General features: G+C 49.8%; 1 protein-coding gene across 1 annotated transcript; it reads right to left on the bottom strand.

The window, feature by feature from the left end:
- Positions 1 to 6,557: 6,557 nt before the first annotated feature.
- LOC308486455 (C-type lectin lectoxin-Enh4-like) lies at positions 6,558 to 17,079 on the bottom strand. Its single transcript, XM_081023320.1, has 6 exons — positions 17,021 to 17,079; positions 15,918 to 15,987; positions 13,824 to 13,915; positions 11,980 to 12,132; positions 8,053 to 8,161; positions 6,558 to 6,843 (listed from the first exon to the last, which is right to left on the bottom strand). The coding sequence occupies exons 2-6, from the start codon at positions 15,979 to 15,981 to the stop codon at positions 6,776 to 6,778; spliced, it is 486 nt and encodes a 161-aa protein (XP_080879446.1). The 5' UTR covers positions 15,982 to 15,987; positions 17,021 to 17,079; the 3' UTR covers positions 6,558 to 6,775.
- Positions 17,080 to 17,535: the final 456 nt, after the last annotated feature.

Consider the following 17,535-nt stretch of genomic DNA (forward strand, 5'->3'; position numbering starts at 1 on the left):
TCTGCAACCTTCTTGATTCCCCTTGATCATCTGGGTTACTCCTTCTCCTCCCACGAAATAATGAGCCTGGAGGCAGCCAAAAATGCAGGAACCGGGCAAGTCAGGTTGCGGAGGTGGAAAGCCAAAATGGCGCCCACAGCCCAGCAGCTCCTTTGATTTGACAGAACAGGCACTTCATGTTCCTTGCTGGAAGCTGGATCTTTGATTCTTCCCACCCCTGACCTGGTTCGGACTCTTAATGTGGGTGGGCACCCAGCAAGGTCAAGGATGCAGCTGTGTATGGGAGGCAGGAAATGCGGGGCAAGGGCTTTTCTCGTCACTTGCAAAATGCTACAGAAAGAAAGAAAAGGTGTGGAAAGTAGCTTGAGAAAGCAGAGACAGTGAGGGGATTGGCAACCACTCAACAGCTCCAGCCTCGCAGCTGCCATGGGTTTCATCTACTCATTAATCTCCACCTGTTTCCTTTCACACCGTTTTGCTTAGCCCACATGGAAAGTGCTCCCTTGCGCTCAAACTAGAGTCCTGTTTGTCAGATGTCTGAAGACTTGTACTTAGTTTGTAGCCAATCTCAGATTGAATCTCAGAAGCCAGAAGAGCAAGAGGCATCGCTGCGCAGTGAAAGCAGCAATACCTCTTGCTGTTCTGGCCTCTGTGATAGCTGCGCAGCCTTCTTTCGCTCCATAAGACGCGCACACATTGTGAGATTTGACCAGCTCCGGCCCATCTGGAACTGGTACAGGCTCGTCTTATCTTGAGCCCAAGCAGAGCGTAGTCCACGCAGCAAAAGGATAAGCAGGTAAATGTGCTACATGCTGACTTTATTTACAAGCTATGCTGAGAGCATACAAACAGGCATCCTGCCTCTGTGAGAGCAGAGAAGCAACTCACTCTCGACACAAAGAAACCGAGAGAACACTGAAAAACAAGAAACCAGTGTACGTCACATCCAGTCTCCCATTCCCATGGGAACCCAACAGTAACTCTGACTGTGGAATGTAAACAATGCCTTGTGACAAGCAGTTGCTGCACAGTGAGGGAAATAGGAACCAACACACATTTCCCCTTACTTTTTAGAAGGGAAAAAGTGAGTCTTATACAGCAAAAAATACGGTAAATAGGTACCGCTCCCGCGGGAAGGTAAACGGCGTTTCTGTGCGCTGCTCTGGTTCGCCAGACGCGGCTTAGTCATGCTGGCCACATGACCCGGAAGCTGTACGCCGGCTCCCTTGGCCAGTAAAGCGAGATGAGCGCTGCAACCCCAGAGTCATCTGCGACTGGACCTAATGGTAGGGGTCCCTTTACCTTACGCCCTTAAGACAGCTAAGCAAAAGACAATGGGGTGGCTTTCCCATTTCCTTCCTCCTTGCAGAGAAATACTTGAGGTCAGTTTGAGAGAATCAAAATGGTTTCAGGCTTGCTCTCCTGCACTATTTCAGACATGTGGTTTATATACATATGTATGTGTTTGCCTTGTAAATTTATGGACATTATATATCACCTTAGAATTCCTATAACAGGTGGCGTAAATGAAAACAGGAGAAACTCAGAGCCACAGGTGTTATGTACTGAAGTTCTCACCCTGGGCCAGCAGGGGGATACTGTAGATAGTTATGCAAATGAAGGATCGAAAGTGACGTTCAGTGATTGGATAGTTTTAGAAAGTTGCTACAGTTACGTTGTTCTGGAGCTCTATATAAGCAGGCTGACTGAGCTCTTCAGTTCAGTTCAGTTCTGGCCTCTGAATAAACAAGAGCTGTTTGAAGAATCGCTGTGTCGTCTGATATGTTCGCCCACAATTTAACACTGGCGACGAGGATGGGATCGATGGACATCAGAGCACAGCCAGATGCGGCCACCCTCTGAACTGAGCTGAATCACTGAGCTGAATCACTGAGCAAAATCACTGAGCGAAATCACTGAACAGAACCAATTCAGAGCTGACTATTCTGGCTAGAGCACTGTGTTCCATCCATCGCCCTTCACGCCGGCATCGGAATCATGGCTTCACTTGTGCCTCTACCGCCCTTTGCGCCAGCCTCTGAATCATGGGACTCCTACCTCGCTTGTTTCGACTGCTACCTCCAAGCCAACGAGCGGACAGAAGTATCAAAGGAACGGAAGCGGGGCCTATTCCTCAGCCTCTATGGGCCAGAGGTGTTTGAGGTGGCCCGAGCATCGGTTGTGCCTGAAGCAGTCCAGGCAACACCGTGGGACACGATTCAAGAGAAGCTCTCCAACCACTACGCACCAAAGCTGTCCAAGATTGCTGCCCGCCATGCGTTCTACCACTGGAACCAGTCAGAGGGGGAGTCAATTAACAACTACACTGCCGCCCTCTGACAAGCTGCAATGCACTGCGAGTTCCGAGACTTAGACGATGCCCTGATGGATTGAATCGTCTGCGGGGTCCGGGACATCCATCTGCAACGGCGTCTCCTCGCCAAGCCAGACATCACGCTGCAGAAAGGAGGCCGTGGCCTCAGAAGCTGCTGAACGCTCCGCCCAGGAGATCCGCAAGGCCAGCAGCCCGCGCTTTGCTAGGAAGCCAGTTCCAGTGCATCATGAAGAGGCCAGCAGTGATGAGGCATCCTCCAGTGAAGACGATGACGTGCACCAGACAAAGCGGGAGTGCAGGAAGTTCCAAAAGAAGTTCAAGGGCCAATCGGAATGTGCCGGCTGCGGAGGCAACCACCTCCATGGCAAGTGTCAATTCAGAGATGCCATCTGTCGGAAGTGTTCCAGAAGGGGTCACATCACTAAGGTCTGCCGATCGGCTCCGTCTGACACCCACCCCTTCACCGACTCGCAAGTCCAAGTCTTCACTCCAGTCCACCAAGGAAAGCTGTTTCGCTCTCACCAACTGCCGCTGCCCGTCTGGAACCACGAGTGGCCAAACTGACTCGCCTACGCGATGCAAGCTGAACGTCACGGTGCTCATTGAAGGAGCTCCATGTGACATGGAGATCTATACCGGGTCTGCCCTGTCCATCGTGTCTTGGAGCAACATCAAAAGACTGGTACCCAGAGTGTCCAAAAGGCAACTCGACTCTCACCCCGTACACCTGAGAGACTACCAGGGAAACGACATTCCCGTGGTAGGCGTTGGCCGGTTCCGGATCGCCTTCAAGGATTTTTTGGGCCTGCTCCGACTGGTGGTGGTCGAAGGTCAGCGGCCAAGCCTCCTAGGGCTAGACTGGTTTGATGCCCTCGGCCTGGAAGTCACCAGCATCAACTGCATCTCTAATGCAGAGACTGAGGGTCTGGTCAAAGACTTTGCCAAGGTTTTTGACGACACTTTGGGGCAATATACAGGTACACCCATCTCCGTTAGCCTTGATCCACAAGTCGGCTCCATCAAGCTAAAGCCACGCCGGGTTCCCTTTGCTCTCAAGGCTAAGGTGGACGAAGAACTGGACAAGCTGATCGCCCAAGGAGTTTTGGAGCCAGTTGACCATGCCAAGTGGGAAACCCCCATCGTCACGCCTGTCAAGCCAGATGGGTCGGTGAGAATCTGCGCCGACTACAAGTGCACGATCAACAAGGCACTTCAGCAGCACGCTTATCCAGTTCCTGTTGTCCAACACCTGCTGCATTCCCTGGGTGAGGGTAAGGTCTTTGCTAAGCTGGACCTTGCCCAAGCCTATCAACAACTGCCCATCGATGATGCCACTGCTGAAGCCCAGACGATCGTCACCCACCGAGAGGGATTCCGTTGCCGCTGGTTGCAGTTCGGGGTGAGTGTGGCTCCTGGCATCTTCCAAAGCCTTATGGAGCGACTCCTGCAAGGGCTTCCGGGTGTGGTACCATATTTTGATGACGTCTTGGTGTCCGCAGACTCATACCAGCAGCTGTTCGAGCACCTCCGTGCCCTGCTGACCAGGTTCCAGGAGGCCGGGCTCAAGGTAAAGAGGGAGAAGTGCCAGATCGCCGTTCCACAGGTGGAGTTGCTGGGCTATCTTATTGACGCCTCCGGCCTTCACCCGACCACATCCAAGATCTGCGCTATCCAGCAGGCCCCCATCCCAAAGAACAAGACGGATTTGCAGGCGTTCCTGGGACTGCTGAACTTTTATAACATGCTCCTGCCCCACAAAGCCACGGTGGCTGAGCTTCTTCACCGACTCCTCAGCACAAAGACACCTTGGTCCTGGGGTCATCGGAAGATGGCGGCCCTCAACGCAGTCAAGGCTCTCCTTTCATCAGACAGTGTGCTGGTACAGTACAGTGAAGCCAGGCCGCTGGTCCTTGCCTGCGACACCTCACCTTTTGGCATCGGCGCTGTCCTTAGTCACCGTTTTCCAGACGGAAGAGAAGCACCGCTTGCCTACTTTTCCAGGACGCTATCTCTGACTGAACGGAATTACAGCCAGCTCGACAAGGAGGCACTGGCGCTTGTGGCTGGAGTGAAGAGGTTCCATGAATACCTCTACGGCAGGACTTTTGACCTCATCACTGACCACAAGCCACTCCTGGGCCTCCTTGCCGGCGATCGTCCAACTCCACCGGTCCTCTCGCTGCGCATGCTGTGATGGACTGTTTTCCTGGCTGCCTATCACTAATGGCTCGTCCATCGCCCGGGGAAATCGATGGGCCATGCCGACGCCCTCAGCCGTTGCCCTCTTCTAGCGTTTGTGGAAGACCTGGCTCCTGCTTCATCGCTCCTCCTGATTGAGGATCTTCCGGCAGCGCCTGTATCGGCTGCCACTGTGGCCTCCGCATCTGCCCAGGATCACACCATCAGCCGTGTGCTCAACTGGGTGTGGAGGGGGTGTCCACAAGGGCCTTTTGCATAGGAGTTCCAGCCGTTCACAACCAGACAACATGAACTCTCGGCTCATCGCGGCTGTCTGCTGTGGGGAGACCGCGTCGTGATTCCCCAAAGACTCCGTCAACGTGTCCTGGAGGCTCTGCACATTGGCCACCCGGGAATCGTCAAAATGAAGGCGTTGGCTCGGTGTTACGTCTGGTGGCCTAACATGGACGATGCCATCACTGCCTGGGTGTCCGCCTGTCAAGCGTGCCAAGAATCAAAGCCTGCGCCACCGGCAGCTAAGGGACACACCTGGGAGACGCCCAAGACACCCTGGTCGAGAGTGCACATCGATCTGGCCGGCCCCTTTCACAGCCGGACCTTTATGGTAGTGGTGGACGCCTATTCCAAATGGCTGGAGGTGGCCCTGATGCCCTCCACCACTACCGAGGCCGTCATCCGGGTGCTGCGAGGCCTCTTTGCGACGCATGGGTGTCCTGATGTCCTTGTCTCCGACAACGGACCGCAGTTCACGTCAGGCACTTTTGAGCGGTGTCTTTTGGGAGTGGGCATCCGCCATGCCCTAACGGCACCCTTTCATCCATCCAGCAACGGGCAAGCGGAGAGAATGGTGCGCTTGGCAAAAGAGGCACTGGCGCGCCTGGACCGGGGAGACGGCACGAGCAGGTCGCCGAATACTTGCTCGTGCAACACATCACCCCTCATGCGGCCATAGGGCAGAGTCCTGTCAACCTGCTTATGGACTGCCGCCTCAGGTCCCTGCTCGACCGGCTGCACCCAGACTTTGTCATGGCCGAACCCCCAGGCTGTGCCAACGTGCCACGGTCATTTGTTCCAGGAAACCAGGTCTTTGCCCGGAACTTTGTGGGGGACATTCCTTGGGTGCCAGCCACAGCAGTGGGAGTCACTGGACCTCGCTCGTACCAGGTGGCACTCGCAGATGGAGGCTTTGGGCACCGGCACATAGACCAGCTTAGGCGCAGGGTTGGGGACTTGGACACTATCGTGGTGCCCCCAACTGCGCTCGTGGCTCCGGAACAGACACTTACAGATGGTGAGGCTCCACCTATACCTCTCTCACAAACTGCCGGTGTGGAGCTGAACCAAGCCACTTCAGAGGGTCTGCCAGACTTACTACAGACTCAGACCACTGCTGTGCCTGAAATTCCGCCAACTCCACTTGCGGAGGTTCCACCCACAGCAGCGGATCCAGGGGACTTGGTTTCAACGCCACCTAGGGTTGCATCACAGCCTCAGCAAGAATTGGGTGGCCCCCCGGACTTGGCTACCAGTCCCTGGCAGTCTGGCAGAGTTTCCAAGCACCCAACTTATTTAAAGGACTATGTTGTTGGACATGTATCACTGTTGGTCTAAGTATGTGAAATGTAACCGATATGCTTTTGTGCCTAATTGAACCATTATGTGTAATGCTGTATATAAGGAAACCATTACAATTGTAACTAACGCCTTATCTCGGTGGGGAGGGGTGTTATGTACTGAAGTTCTCACCCTGGGCCAGCAGGGGGATACTGTAGATAGTTATGAAAATGAAGGATCGAAAGTGACGTTCAGAGATTGGATAGTTTGTATGCAAATGAAGGATCGAAAGTGACGTTCAGTGATTGGATAGTTTTAGAAAGTTGCTACAGTTACGTTGTTCTGGAGCTCTATATAAGCAGGCTGACTGAGCTCTTCAGTTCAGTTCTGTTCTGGCCTCTGAATAAACAAGAGCTGTTTGAAGAATCGCTGTGTTGTGTGATATGTTCGCCCATAACTTAACAACAGGTGTATTTGGAAGAGAATTTATTGACCACAGGAGAGAAATTCTGTCCCACTGAGCGATGGGAGTTTTAATCCGAAACCTCTGGAGGGCACCAGGTTGGGGAAGCGTGGGCTTGGGCTTCAGAGCACAATACATGGAAAGACTTGGATTCTTGCAGGTAGAAGATGCATCTTGGTCAGTCTCCCAGGTGCTACTGAGCACGTCAGAGTCTTTTCTCAGCCTCAGAAAGTGTATTTGCACAGGTAGGGGTGATTTACGATGCAATGGTGGTTATTCCAGTTCATGTAGTCTGGAAGACAATGTGGGAGGATGTTACTAACACTCACAGCCAGCCACCTCAGTGTCCAACTTTGTTGGGGCGGCAGGAGGTCTTGGAAACATCTGGCAGGGAGTTACAGGGGCCTACTAGCAGCAACCCAGTTCTCTGAAACCATGCACCATTCTTCAGCTGTGACGCCAAGGGTGATCCCCACCCAAAGGGACTCCAGGGCAGATAGTTAACTCTCTATTGTCAAAGCTGACACAGTAGTTTCTGTGATGGCCTGGGACTCGGGCTCGGATTCGGAACCAGAGGAGTCTCAATCCGCACCGGATCTTCTGCCTCAGGCATCATCTGAACCAAGTCTGGGGCCTGATTCTGAAGAGCCCCAGTCTGCACAGGTTCCCCTGCAACAAGCACCAGCTGGACCGAGTCAGGGGCCTGAGCCTGCCCTGGCTCCAGATGCAGGGATGACTTTGTTGCCTCTAGCTGGGCCATCACCTACAGCTGCTCCACTACCAGTTGGGTCAGGAGAGGCTGAGGTGGCCTCTGGGTCTAGTAACCCACCAACATCTCCCCAGCTGCAGAGACTAAGGTCTGAAAGAAGGAGAGACCTGAGTACTCGCAGAAGGAGTGCTCGTCTTCGGGCGAGACAGGGAGGTGAGTCACCGGGGGATCAGGACGACCGTTACTCCGACAGAGATAAAAGGCTGTCGGGCCCTGCCCCAGGTTGCAGGAGCAACATTGCTGCTTGCTGGAACCTGCCTGAGACCCTGTGTCTGACCTACCTAGTTTCCTGCCTTGAGACTTGCCTTGGCCCTGTTGGACTGACTCCTCACAGAATCCTTGGATTCGGGACCGAACCTGGACCGCATTGCTCGGGTTAACCCCCAGGCCCAGCACAGTTTCCACAGTTGTAGATAAACACCCCCCCCCCCAGTGTAGCATCTAGGCAGCTATTCATAGGTGGGTGTTGATGGAACAGTTGCAGCAACAGGGGGCCATCCTGCCCCACCAGTTTATGTACCTTCCCCTGACAAGCTGCACACATGTAGCCAGAGACTATGCCTACATGGAAACGTCCTCTGCTCTTCCCACTTCAGTCGCCTCCTGGTTCTGGGAGCCAGTGGTGCAGGAGAGGGTGGGGAAACACCTGGCCCTTCCCTTCCCTGCCTCTTCCTCCAGTGCTTCAGCCTCCATCTCTGAAGCACCCCATGGCTTCCTCCTCTTGCTCCTCACCTTGGCTGAAGAGTTCCACGCAGTGTTCGTCAGTGTCAATACTGGGTAGCCCAGGCGCCCAAGGAGTGTATCTTCCAGTGGTGCCATCTGTCCATTTGAACTGCCAGTTCTATAGAAAGACAGCAAAAGAGACATCGTCACTGCTGAGGAAGAAAGGGACTTCTCCAGCCCATTCTTCCCTTGTCCAATCAATGGGAAGAAGAAGAACATCTGGAGACTCAGAATCCCAGTTCCCACGTTGCAGGGACTTAGAATAATAGAATCTCCGCTCATCTCAGCAGGAATCTCAGCTAAAGCATCCATGGCAGATGGTCACGGAACTTCTGCTTAAAGATCTCCAAGGAAGGAGAGTCCATCATCTCTCGTGGGAATCTGTTCCACTGCAGAATAGTGGATTGCCAACACCTGCAACCCAATCAATATTGTGCTTGTCCATATAACACTACTTTGTAACAGTTGCTGCTTACTGCAGCTACTAATATGCCATCAGATCCACTGTCCTGTAATATCACATATGGTATGTACAGCTATTTATGGTTTTATATTATTTTTTCTGTAAAATGTGTGAGATCATGATATTGTATTTATTTGCATTATTTAGAGCTTTAAGTACTGATGAGGCCCAGGACGGCGAAACAAGGCCAATATTCTGGAAATCCTTGTCTTAGACATGATCACTGCAGATGGTGACAGCAGTCACGAAATTAAAAGACACCTGCTTCTTAGGAGAAAAACAATGACAAACCTAGTCAGCAACTTTAAAAGCAGAGACATCACCTTGCCAACAAAGGTCCCTATAGTTAAAGCTCTGGTTTTCCCAGTAGTGATGTGTGGAAGTGAGAGCTGGACCATAAAGAAGGCTGATCGCCGAAGAATTGATGCTTTTGAATTATGGTGCTGGAGGAGACTCTTGAGAGTCCCATGGACTGCAAGAAGATCAAACAGATCCATCCTTAAGGAAATCAGCCCTGACTGCTCACTGGAAGGACAGATCCTAAAGCTGAGGCTCCAAGACTTTGGGCACCTCATGAGAAGAGAAGACTCCCTGCAAAAGACCATGATGTTGGGAAAGATGGTGGGCACAAGGAGAAGGGGATGACAGAGGATGAGATGGTGGGACAGTGTTCTCGAAGCTACCAGCATGAGTTTGACCAAACTGCGGGAGGCAGTGGAAGACAGGAGTGCCTGGCGTGCTCTGGTCCAGGGGGTCACAAAGAGTCGGACACAACTAAACAACTAAACAACAACAAAACAACCTTTCATGTGGATGGTTTGGACTTTATGAACAGACAGGTGGAATGGACACCATTACACAGATGGACCTTATGCATGAACTGGCTATAGAATGATCTGATCCACTGGGTCTTCTGCTTTTTTCATTTGTTGAACTTTATGAGTTATTTCTGTTGAAATTTACAATTTGATACTATGAGTAGTGTATCTTATTTATCTAAGAACACAGCCGGTTACGCCTCATGTGTTTATTGAGTATGTTTTACGTGACCATAGGTCTGTTTGTCATTGCTTTGAATAGCTCTTACTGTCCGAAAGTTTTTCCGTATGTTTAGTCGGAATCTCCTTCCTTGTAACCCATCGGTTTGGGTCCTTCATTTTTTAAAAGTCCTTCCTGCAATCATGTTCCTAACCACCACTACAAAACAGCTTTGAGGTTTGTTGGTTTGCTTTTGTTTTAAAAGAACCAATATAGGGGTGCATACATTTTAATAAATAAAAGAGAAGAGAAAGCGTTGCCTCCTCATTTTTCCACTCCCTGCTTACTAAAATTTGGCATAGTTGGAAAGCAGACTGCATCCGGTTAACTTGTGTCAACCTGATAATGTTATCCTAAAACTTGACACCTAGAGATTTCTGAAGCTATTGCATAGGATAAGACCATGGGTAGGCAAACTAAGACCTTCTAAATCTGGCCCGCAGACGGTCTGGGAACCAGCGTGTTTTTACATGAGTAGAATGTGTGCTTTTATTTAAAATGCACCAATGGGTTATTTGTGGGGCACAGGAATTCATTCAATTTTTTTTCTTCAAAGTATAATCCAGCGCCCCCCCCCCCAAGGTCTGAGGGGCAGTGGACTGCCCCCCTGCTGAAAAAGTTTGCTGACCCCTGGATAAGACAGTGCCTTTTGCCTTTTAAAAAAATATGTTTAGGAGCTACTCTCATTTTCCTACTCATATTAAATACTTCCCCTCAATGAGGCCAAATGAGGTATGTGTACCCCTGTGTACCCCCAGGAATAAAAGCACCGGGATAAGACAGCAGAGACATAAAGCTAGTGGAACTTACCTCTGAGCAAGCATGCACTGCAGAAATTTGCAAATGTTGAGAAAATGGCTATGCCATTTGCAAAAGAAAAAAAGAAAAAAAAAGATTTCTTTTCCTTTCCCCCCCACCTTGTTGGAAAAGATCAAGACCTGGTCCTCCAATGTTCATGCTGAAGAGGGGATCTTGCCAGGTACAGCTGTTCTCTCCCCCCCCCCACGGCAGCCCCACTTTCACAAAAAGCACACCTGCCGCGATCCCCTCTTCTTCAGAGATGATAAAGGTGTGGGAGACCAGTTGTCATCTTCTCCATCCAGCCACCTTCCAAAGAGGCACAAATACAAGATGGGTGACACCTGGCTTGAGAGCAGTACATGTGAAAAGGATCTAGGAGTCTTGGTTGACCACAAACTTGACATGAGCCAACAGTGTGACGCAGCAGCTAAAAAAGCCAATGCAATTCTGGGCTGCATCAATAGGAGTATAGCATCTAGATCAAGGGAAGTAATAGTGCCACTGTATTCTGCTCTGGTCAGACCTCACCTGGAGTACTGTGTCCAGTTCTGGGCACCACGGTTCAAGAAGGACACTGACAAACTGGAACGTGTCCAGAGGAGGGCAACCAAAATGGTCAAAGGCCTGGAAACGATGCCTTATGAGGAACGGCTAAGGGAGCTGGGCATGTTTAGCCTGGAGAAGAGGAGGTTAAGGGGTGATATGATAGCCATGTTCAAATATAGAAAAGGATGTCACATAGAGGAGGGAGAAAGGTTGTTTTCTGCTGCTCCAGAGAAGCGGACACGGAGCAGTGGATCCAAACTACAAGAAAGAAGATTCCACCTAAACATTAGGAAGAACTTCCTGACAGTAAGAGCTGTTCGACAGTGGAATTTGCTGCCAAGGAGTGTGGTGGAGTCTCCTTCTTTGGAGGTCTTTAAGCAGAGGCTTGACAACCATATATCAGGAGTGCTCTGATGGTGTTTCCTGCTTGGCAGGGGGTTGGACTCGATGGCCCTTGTGGTCTCTTCCAACTCTATGATTCTATGATTCTATGAAAGACAGCCCCGTATGGTCAAAGTTAAGACAGAACTCTGACTCGCATGCTGGACTCTTAGGTATTTCCCAGAAAGGTGGATGGCTAACCATTTTCCTAAACGCTCACCTGACACCTGTGTTCCCTTTTCTGCTCTTTTCCTCCATGTAGGAACTGTTAGTTTCTGTTTCCTCACTGAGCAGCTGCTTGCAAGTCACAGGACTGTGTTTACATTCCACAGTCCAGATACTGTTGGATTCTCACGGGATAGGGAGACGGGATGTGACGTTACTGGTTTCCTGTTTCCTTTGTTCTTTTGTTTTCCTTTGTTCAGTTGCTCTCTGCTCTCATAGAGAGAACATGTATATTTCTTTGCTCTCTGCATAGCTTAGTAATAAAGCATAGCAATGTAGCCATACCTGCCTCATCCTTCCGTTGTGGACTTCGTTGTTTTAATGCTCTGCTGGGAGGGCTCAAAAAGATGAGCCTTATCAGCTCGGACAACCGGAGCTGAAATTTCAATATTTTCAGCTGGTTTCCCTGCCCCTTGCGGCTGCCATTCTGAACAGTCCCTGAATATTGATTAGAAAGAGGAGGACCGCCTGCCCAGACTCACGTTTTCACTCCCAGTGTTGGGGTTGTGCAACCCGATCCATATATGTTGACCCCCTTTATAGTTCTGGCTCAGATGTTGCGACAGGGCCTTCATGTCATCTTCATTGTGAATGGAGGCAAGATGGCCATTCTCACCAAAGGCCTGGCAGGCAACCTGAGAGAGACCAAAAAAGAACACCCCAGAGAATGGGAGCTGCCATTGGAATTGGGTTGACCATCTCAGCAGGCTTCTACTTCATTCTGTCCCTGTGCCTGCACAGCAACTTCTGAGCAGTAAGAGGAGACATTTGCAGTCCATGTAATCACCACGGGCTGAGCATGTACAGTGGTACCTCGGGTTACATACACTTCAGCTTACAGACTCTGCTAACCCAGAAATAGTACCTCGGGTTAAGAACTTTGCTCCAGGATGAGAACAGAAATCGGCGGCAGCAGAAGGGCCCATTAGCTAAAGTGGTGCTTCAGGTTAAGAACAGTTTCAGGTTAAGAACGGACCTCCGGAACGAATTAAGTACTTAACCCGAGGTCCCACTGTACTGCAAAAATTACAGAAATCTAGAATTGTAGAGTTGGAAGAGACACCAAGGATCATCTAATCCAACCCTCTGCAATGCAGGAATGTGCAACGATCTCGTACGGGGATCGAACCTGTGACCTTTGCATTATCAGACCATGCTCTAGAATGCCCTAAGTACCAGCATGAACTGAGTTGGTGTCATGAGAAGGTAAAAGGTAATGGACTCCTGGACAGTTTGGTCCAGTCAAAAGCGACTCTGTGGTTGTGGCGCTCATCTCGCTTTCAGGCTGAGGGGGCCTCTGGCGTTTGTCCACAGACAGCTTTCCGGGTCATGTGGCCAGCAGGACTAAACCGCTTCTGGTGCACAGAGGACCATGAGAAGTGCCGGAGCGCATGGAAATACTGTTTACCTTCCCACCACAGCGGTACCCATTTACAGTGCTTTTTTTCTTTAAAAAATGTTTAGGGGTACTCTCATTTTCCGACTCATATTGAAATACTACCCCTCAGTGAGGCCAAATTTAGATTCACAAAATGTTTAGGGGTATGCGTACCCCCAGAAAAAAGCACTGCCTATTTATCTATTTGAACTGCTGAGCTTTCGAACTGCTAGGCTGGCAGGAGCTGGGACAGAGCAACGGGAGCTCACCCCGTTGCAGGGATTCGAACCACCGACCATCTGATCGGCAAGCCCAAGAGGCTCAGCGGTTTAGCCCACAGCGCCACCTGCATCCCACTCATGAGAACCACAAGCACAAACAAGTAGTGAGCCCCATCCCTGATAAGGACGCAAGTCAAGGCAAGCACAGCCTGGGAGTTTGGAAAGCCATTTTTTCCCCAGGGGGATGCACCCCACAAAGAGTTACTGTATTTCTGGCTCTATAAGACGCACCAGACCATATGACACGCCCAGTTTTTGGAGGAGGAAAACAACAAGAAAAAATATTCTGAATCCCAGAAGCCAGAACAGCAAGAGGGATCGCTGCGCAGTGCTCCCTCTTCCTGTTCTGGCTTCAGCAATAGCTGCGCAGCCTGCATTCACTCCATAAGACGCACACACATTTCCCTTTACTTTTTAGGAGGGAAAAAGTGTGTGTTATAGAGCGAAAAATACGGTAAGCTTCTGAATACCAGTTGCTGGAAACCGCAGGAAGAGAAAGTGCTCTTGCACCCAAATCCATCTTGCAGGCTTCCTGTAAGCCTGTGGTTGGCCACTTTAGGAACAGGAGATTTCACTAGATGTGTTGGCCTGATCCTGCCGGCTCTTTTACTGTGCTTAAGTTTTTAATGAAATACATCCCTGGTTCAAGCCACTCTTGGTCCCATACCTCTGCATCTTGCCATTGCATAGTATCATTGAAGAACCCAAAGCATTGATTTCCTCGCTTGACCCAGCCTGTGGGGCAGCTGGAGTCTGCGCCTGGTGAAAGAGAAGGGAAAGCTGAAGTACTGTCCAAGTCAGAAGAACCTAGCGGATGGGTTCACAAAACCTTTGAGCTTCCAAAGACATGGGGAGTTCTGCGAAGGGTTGTGTCTGGGGTAACTGGTAGTACTTACAGTACTTGCACTCTTCCCCAGTGGTACAGGACGAGAGGGGGTGTGAGGATACCCAGAGCTTACAGGGTTAGTAGCTCAAGGGAAAAGACGTCCTGTCACTGGGGTGTGTTCACATCTTTGTTATGTGAACGTTTTTACTTTCTGTTTTGCTGCGACAAGAGAAGCATCATGCCTTTGCTATCTTCTGGCTGATTTGTTGTTTTGCTGCTGTACAATAAACGCTTCTCAGAATAGAAGGAGCTGTTGTACAAGAGTTTTACTGCATGGCTGAGATTCCTTCCACACAGTCACCTCTGCGCAAATAAGTCTGCTGTAGCTGGGAGAAGCAGGTTGGCACAGGGACCCACAGATGTCCATGGAGGCACAGGTCAGTTCTGTGTCCAGGGCAGCTGTTTACCAGCTCCATCTGTTATGCAGGATGAGACCATCCCTGCCTGCGGACTGCCTCGCCAGAGTGGTGCATGCTCTGGTTATCTCCTGTCAGGGAACTGCCAGCTGCGAGGGAGGAAAGAAAGGGAGGATACAGAGAACGATCCCCTCTGATTAGCACTGGCTCATCCTCAGAGGAAAGAGAAGAGGAGAGTGAGTCTGAGCAGGAGGGGGTACTTCCTAGAGAGGGGGCTCCACGTCACAGGGAAAGACGGAAGGGGTTGGGCCGATGGCTGTGCTGGACTCGGGAGCGAGGGAAAAAAGAGATCAGTCGAAGCAACGCATCATGAAAGACGGATCGCTTTGTTTTTTCTGCCTGTAATTGAGTCAGGAGGAAATAAAGAATGGAATTTATGGCTGGCTGCCTGGAGTGCTTTCTCTGCTGAGAGCAGCAATGCGATGCAGCTGGCAAGCTGACATCTCCCGCTTGGACTACTGCAATGCGCTCTGCGTGGGGCTACCTTTGAAGGTGACCCGGAAACTACAACTAATCTAGAATGCGTCAGCTAGACTGGTGACTGGGAGCGGCTGCTGAGACCACATAACACCGGTCTTGAAAGACCTACATTGGCTCCCAGTACATTTCCGAGCACAGTTCAAAGTGTTGGTGCTGACCTTGACCTCCACACCCATCATTCTACCCAGACACTGAGGTCCAGTGCCGAGGGCCTTCTGTCAGTTCCCTTGCTGCAAGAAGCAAAGCTACAGGGAACCCAGCAGAGGGCCTTCTTGGTAGAGGCACCCTCCCTTTGGAACGCCCTCCCACCAGATGTCAAAGAGAACAACAACTACCAGACTTTTAGAAGACATCTGAAGGCAGACCTGTTTAGGGAAGCTTTTAATGTTTGATGTATTACGGAATTTTAATGTTTTGTTGAAGGCCACCCAGAGTGGCTGGGGGGCCCCAGCCAGATGGGCGGGGTATAAATAATAAATTATTATTATTATATAGGGAAGCGGACTGGACGCCACAGCAGTCCAGCTGTTCGCAGCCTTAGTGGACGCTCCATGGAACAAAGAAAACCAGGGGTGGGGCCACAGCTGGCTTGTAAGGAAGGAAGGAGCAGGATCAGGGCCCTGTCGAGGGTGGGTGAGGTCTTAAGAGGGAGGGAAGGAGGATGGCAATGCAAGCCTAATAAAGACCGAGAAGCTGAAGGAAACCCTAGAGCAGCCTTGTGCCTGCCAGATGTGTTGGGCTAAAACACAGCCCAGCTGTGTGGTGCTGAGGCTGCTGGGAGTTGTAGTCCAAGCAGTTGGGGGGCACCAGGTTGGCAAAGGCTGACCTGGGGGGAAGTGGCAATGAGGGTGGAGGAAGTGGTTGTCCATTGAAGAGGAAGCGCCCCCTGGGGTGGCCGGGTGCCAAGCCCACTTGGTTTTGGAGAAGACTTTACTTGGCTCGTCTCAACCAGGGTTTGATGAGCCCAACTTAGTCATACCTTGCAGGGAAATGAAAGCCAGGAAAACCACAAGGGAGAGGTTGAAGGGAGAGAACGGCCCCATCTGCACCTGTGGAGAGAGAACATTTTCTTCTAATTCTGTGAGAACAGGATGCTTGAACAGGTGGGCCACCAGCCTGAACCAGCCAGTTATTAGAATCACAGAACCTTGGAAGGGACCTTGAGGATCATCTAATCCAACCCCCTACAAATGCAAGAATCCTACCGGAATTTCTTTTCCCTTCTCCCCACTCATATTCATAGATTTCTTTTTCTTTCTCTTTTAAATGATATTTATTAAAGTTTCAAAGAAAAGATTACATAAATAAAAAGGAAAAAAAAGAAATAAATAAAAAAGAAAAAAAATACAAAATACAGAAACAAGATAAAAAACACTTAAAAAACACATCAATCTTTCCATGCCTTACATTTCATTTCCTTGCTTCCCTGACCTCCTCACACCTCCCTTTTTTGTATTCCAGTTCTATTAATTAATTCAGCAATTCCTTTCCCTCTTTGTTTTTGTCTTAATCCTTTAACTTAATATATTATAACTTTGGATTTACACCTGTTAACAATCCATTTTTACATACACCTTAATAACATTGCTGCTAAAACCGCTTAACTTCATTCTGACATCATTCTAACATTCATTAATTTTGCAGTATTTCTGTAGATAGTCTTTAAATTTCTTCCAATCTTCTTCCACCGACTCTTCTCCCTGGTCCCGGATTCTGCCAGTCATTTCCGCCAGTTCCATATAGTCCATCACCTTCATCTGCCATTCTTCCCGGGTGGGTAAATCATATTCATAGATTTCTTTCTCCCTGCTTATCAAAGCTGCATTGCCCCTCAATTTTCTTTTTCTTTTCTTTTTTACAAAAAACCCAAAAACAATACACAGACTTGAATTTGGCAAGTGGTTCCTGGCATTTCTGTAAAGTTAACCAGCAATACCTCAGATAATTTAATAAATGCATCCATCAAGAGCAAATGAGAATAGGCGTCTACATTTCAAAGGTAGCACCGTTTGGGTTTCATCTCGTCAAAGGAGCTGCAATTACTGGCAGAACCAAGGAGACCCAGCCGCAAAGGCTACTCACCTGTCCCTCTGCTGCGGTTGTCCAAAATACCGAAACCTCTCTCCTTCCTCTAGAGAATTCTCAACCCTCCTGGGGCATTTATAGACCAACAGTTGCAGGGACGGCTTTTGCCTCTGTTGCAGGCATCAAATGCGAGCACCGTGATCCCACGCAAAAACCCCGTGGCAAGTGAGCAGTTAATGGTTACGGAAAATTCTGAACAAACTGAACGTGGTGGGTGGAATATATAATATGTTAACTTTTCAGAGTGATGCCTCCAACAACATCTTTTTAAAACTTTTTAAAATTGCAAAACAATTTACATAAATAAAACATAAAACACAACACAAACTGCCTCCACACACTCACACAGGACCTTCACTGCCTTCACTGGTTCTGATTTGAAAGAGAAGTAGAGCTGGGTATCATCTGCATATTGATGGATACCTAGCCCAAACCCCCTGATGATCTCTCCCAGCAACTTCGTATAAATATTAAAAAGCATGGGGGAGAAGACAGAGCCCTGAGGCACCCCA

Source organism: Podarcis pityusensis (assembly GCF_964106645.2).
Source record: "Podarcis pityusensis genome assembly, chromosome: 10".
Classification (NCBI taxonomy): domain Eukaryota; kingdom Metazoa; phylum Chordata; class Lepidosauria; order Squamata; family Lacertidae; genus Podarcis; species Podarcis pityusensis.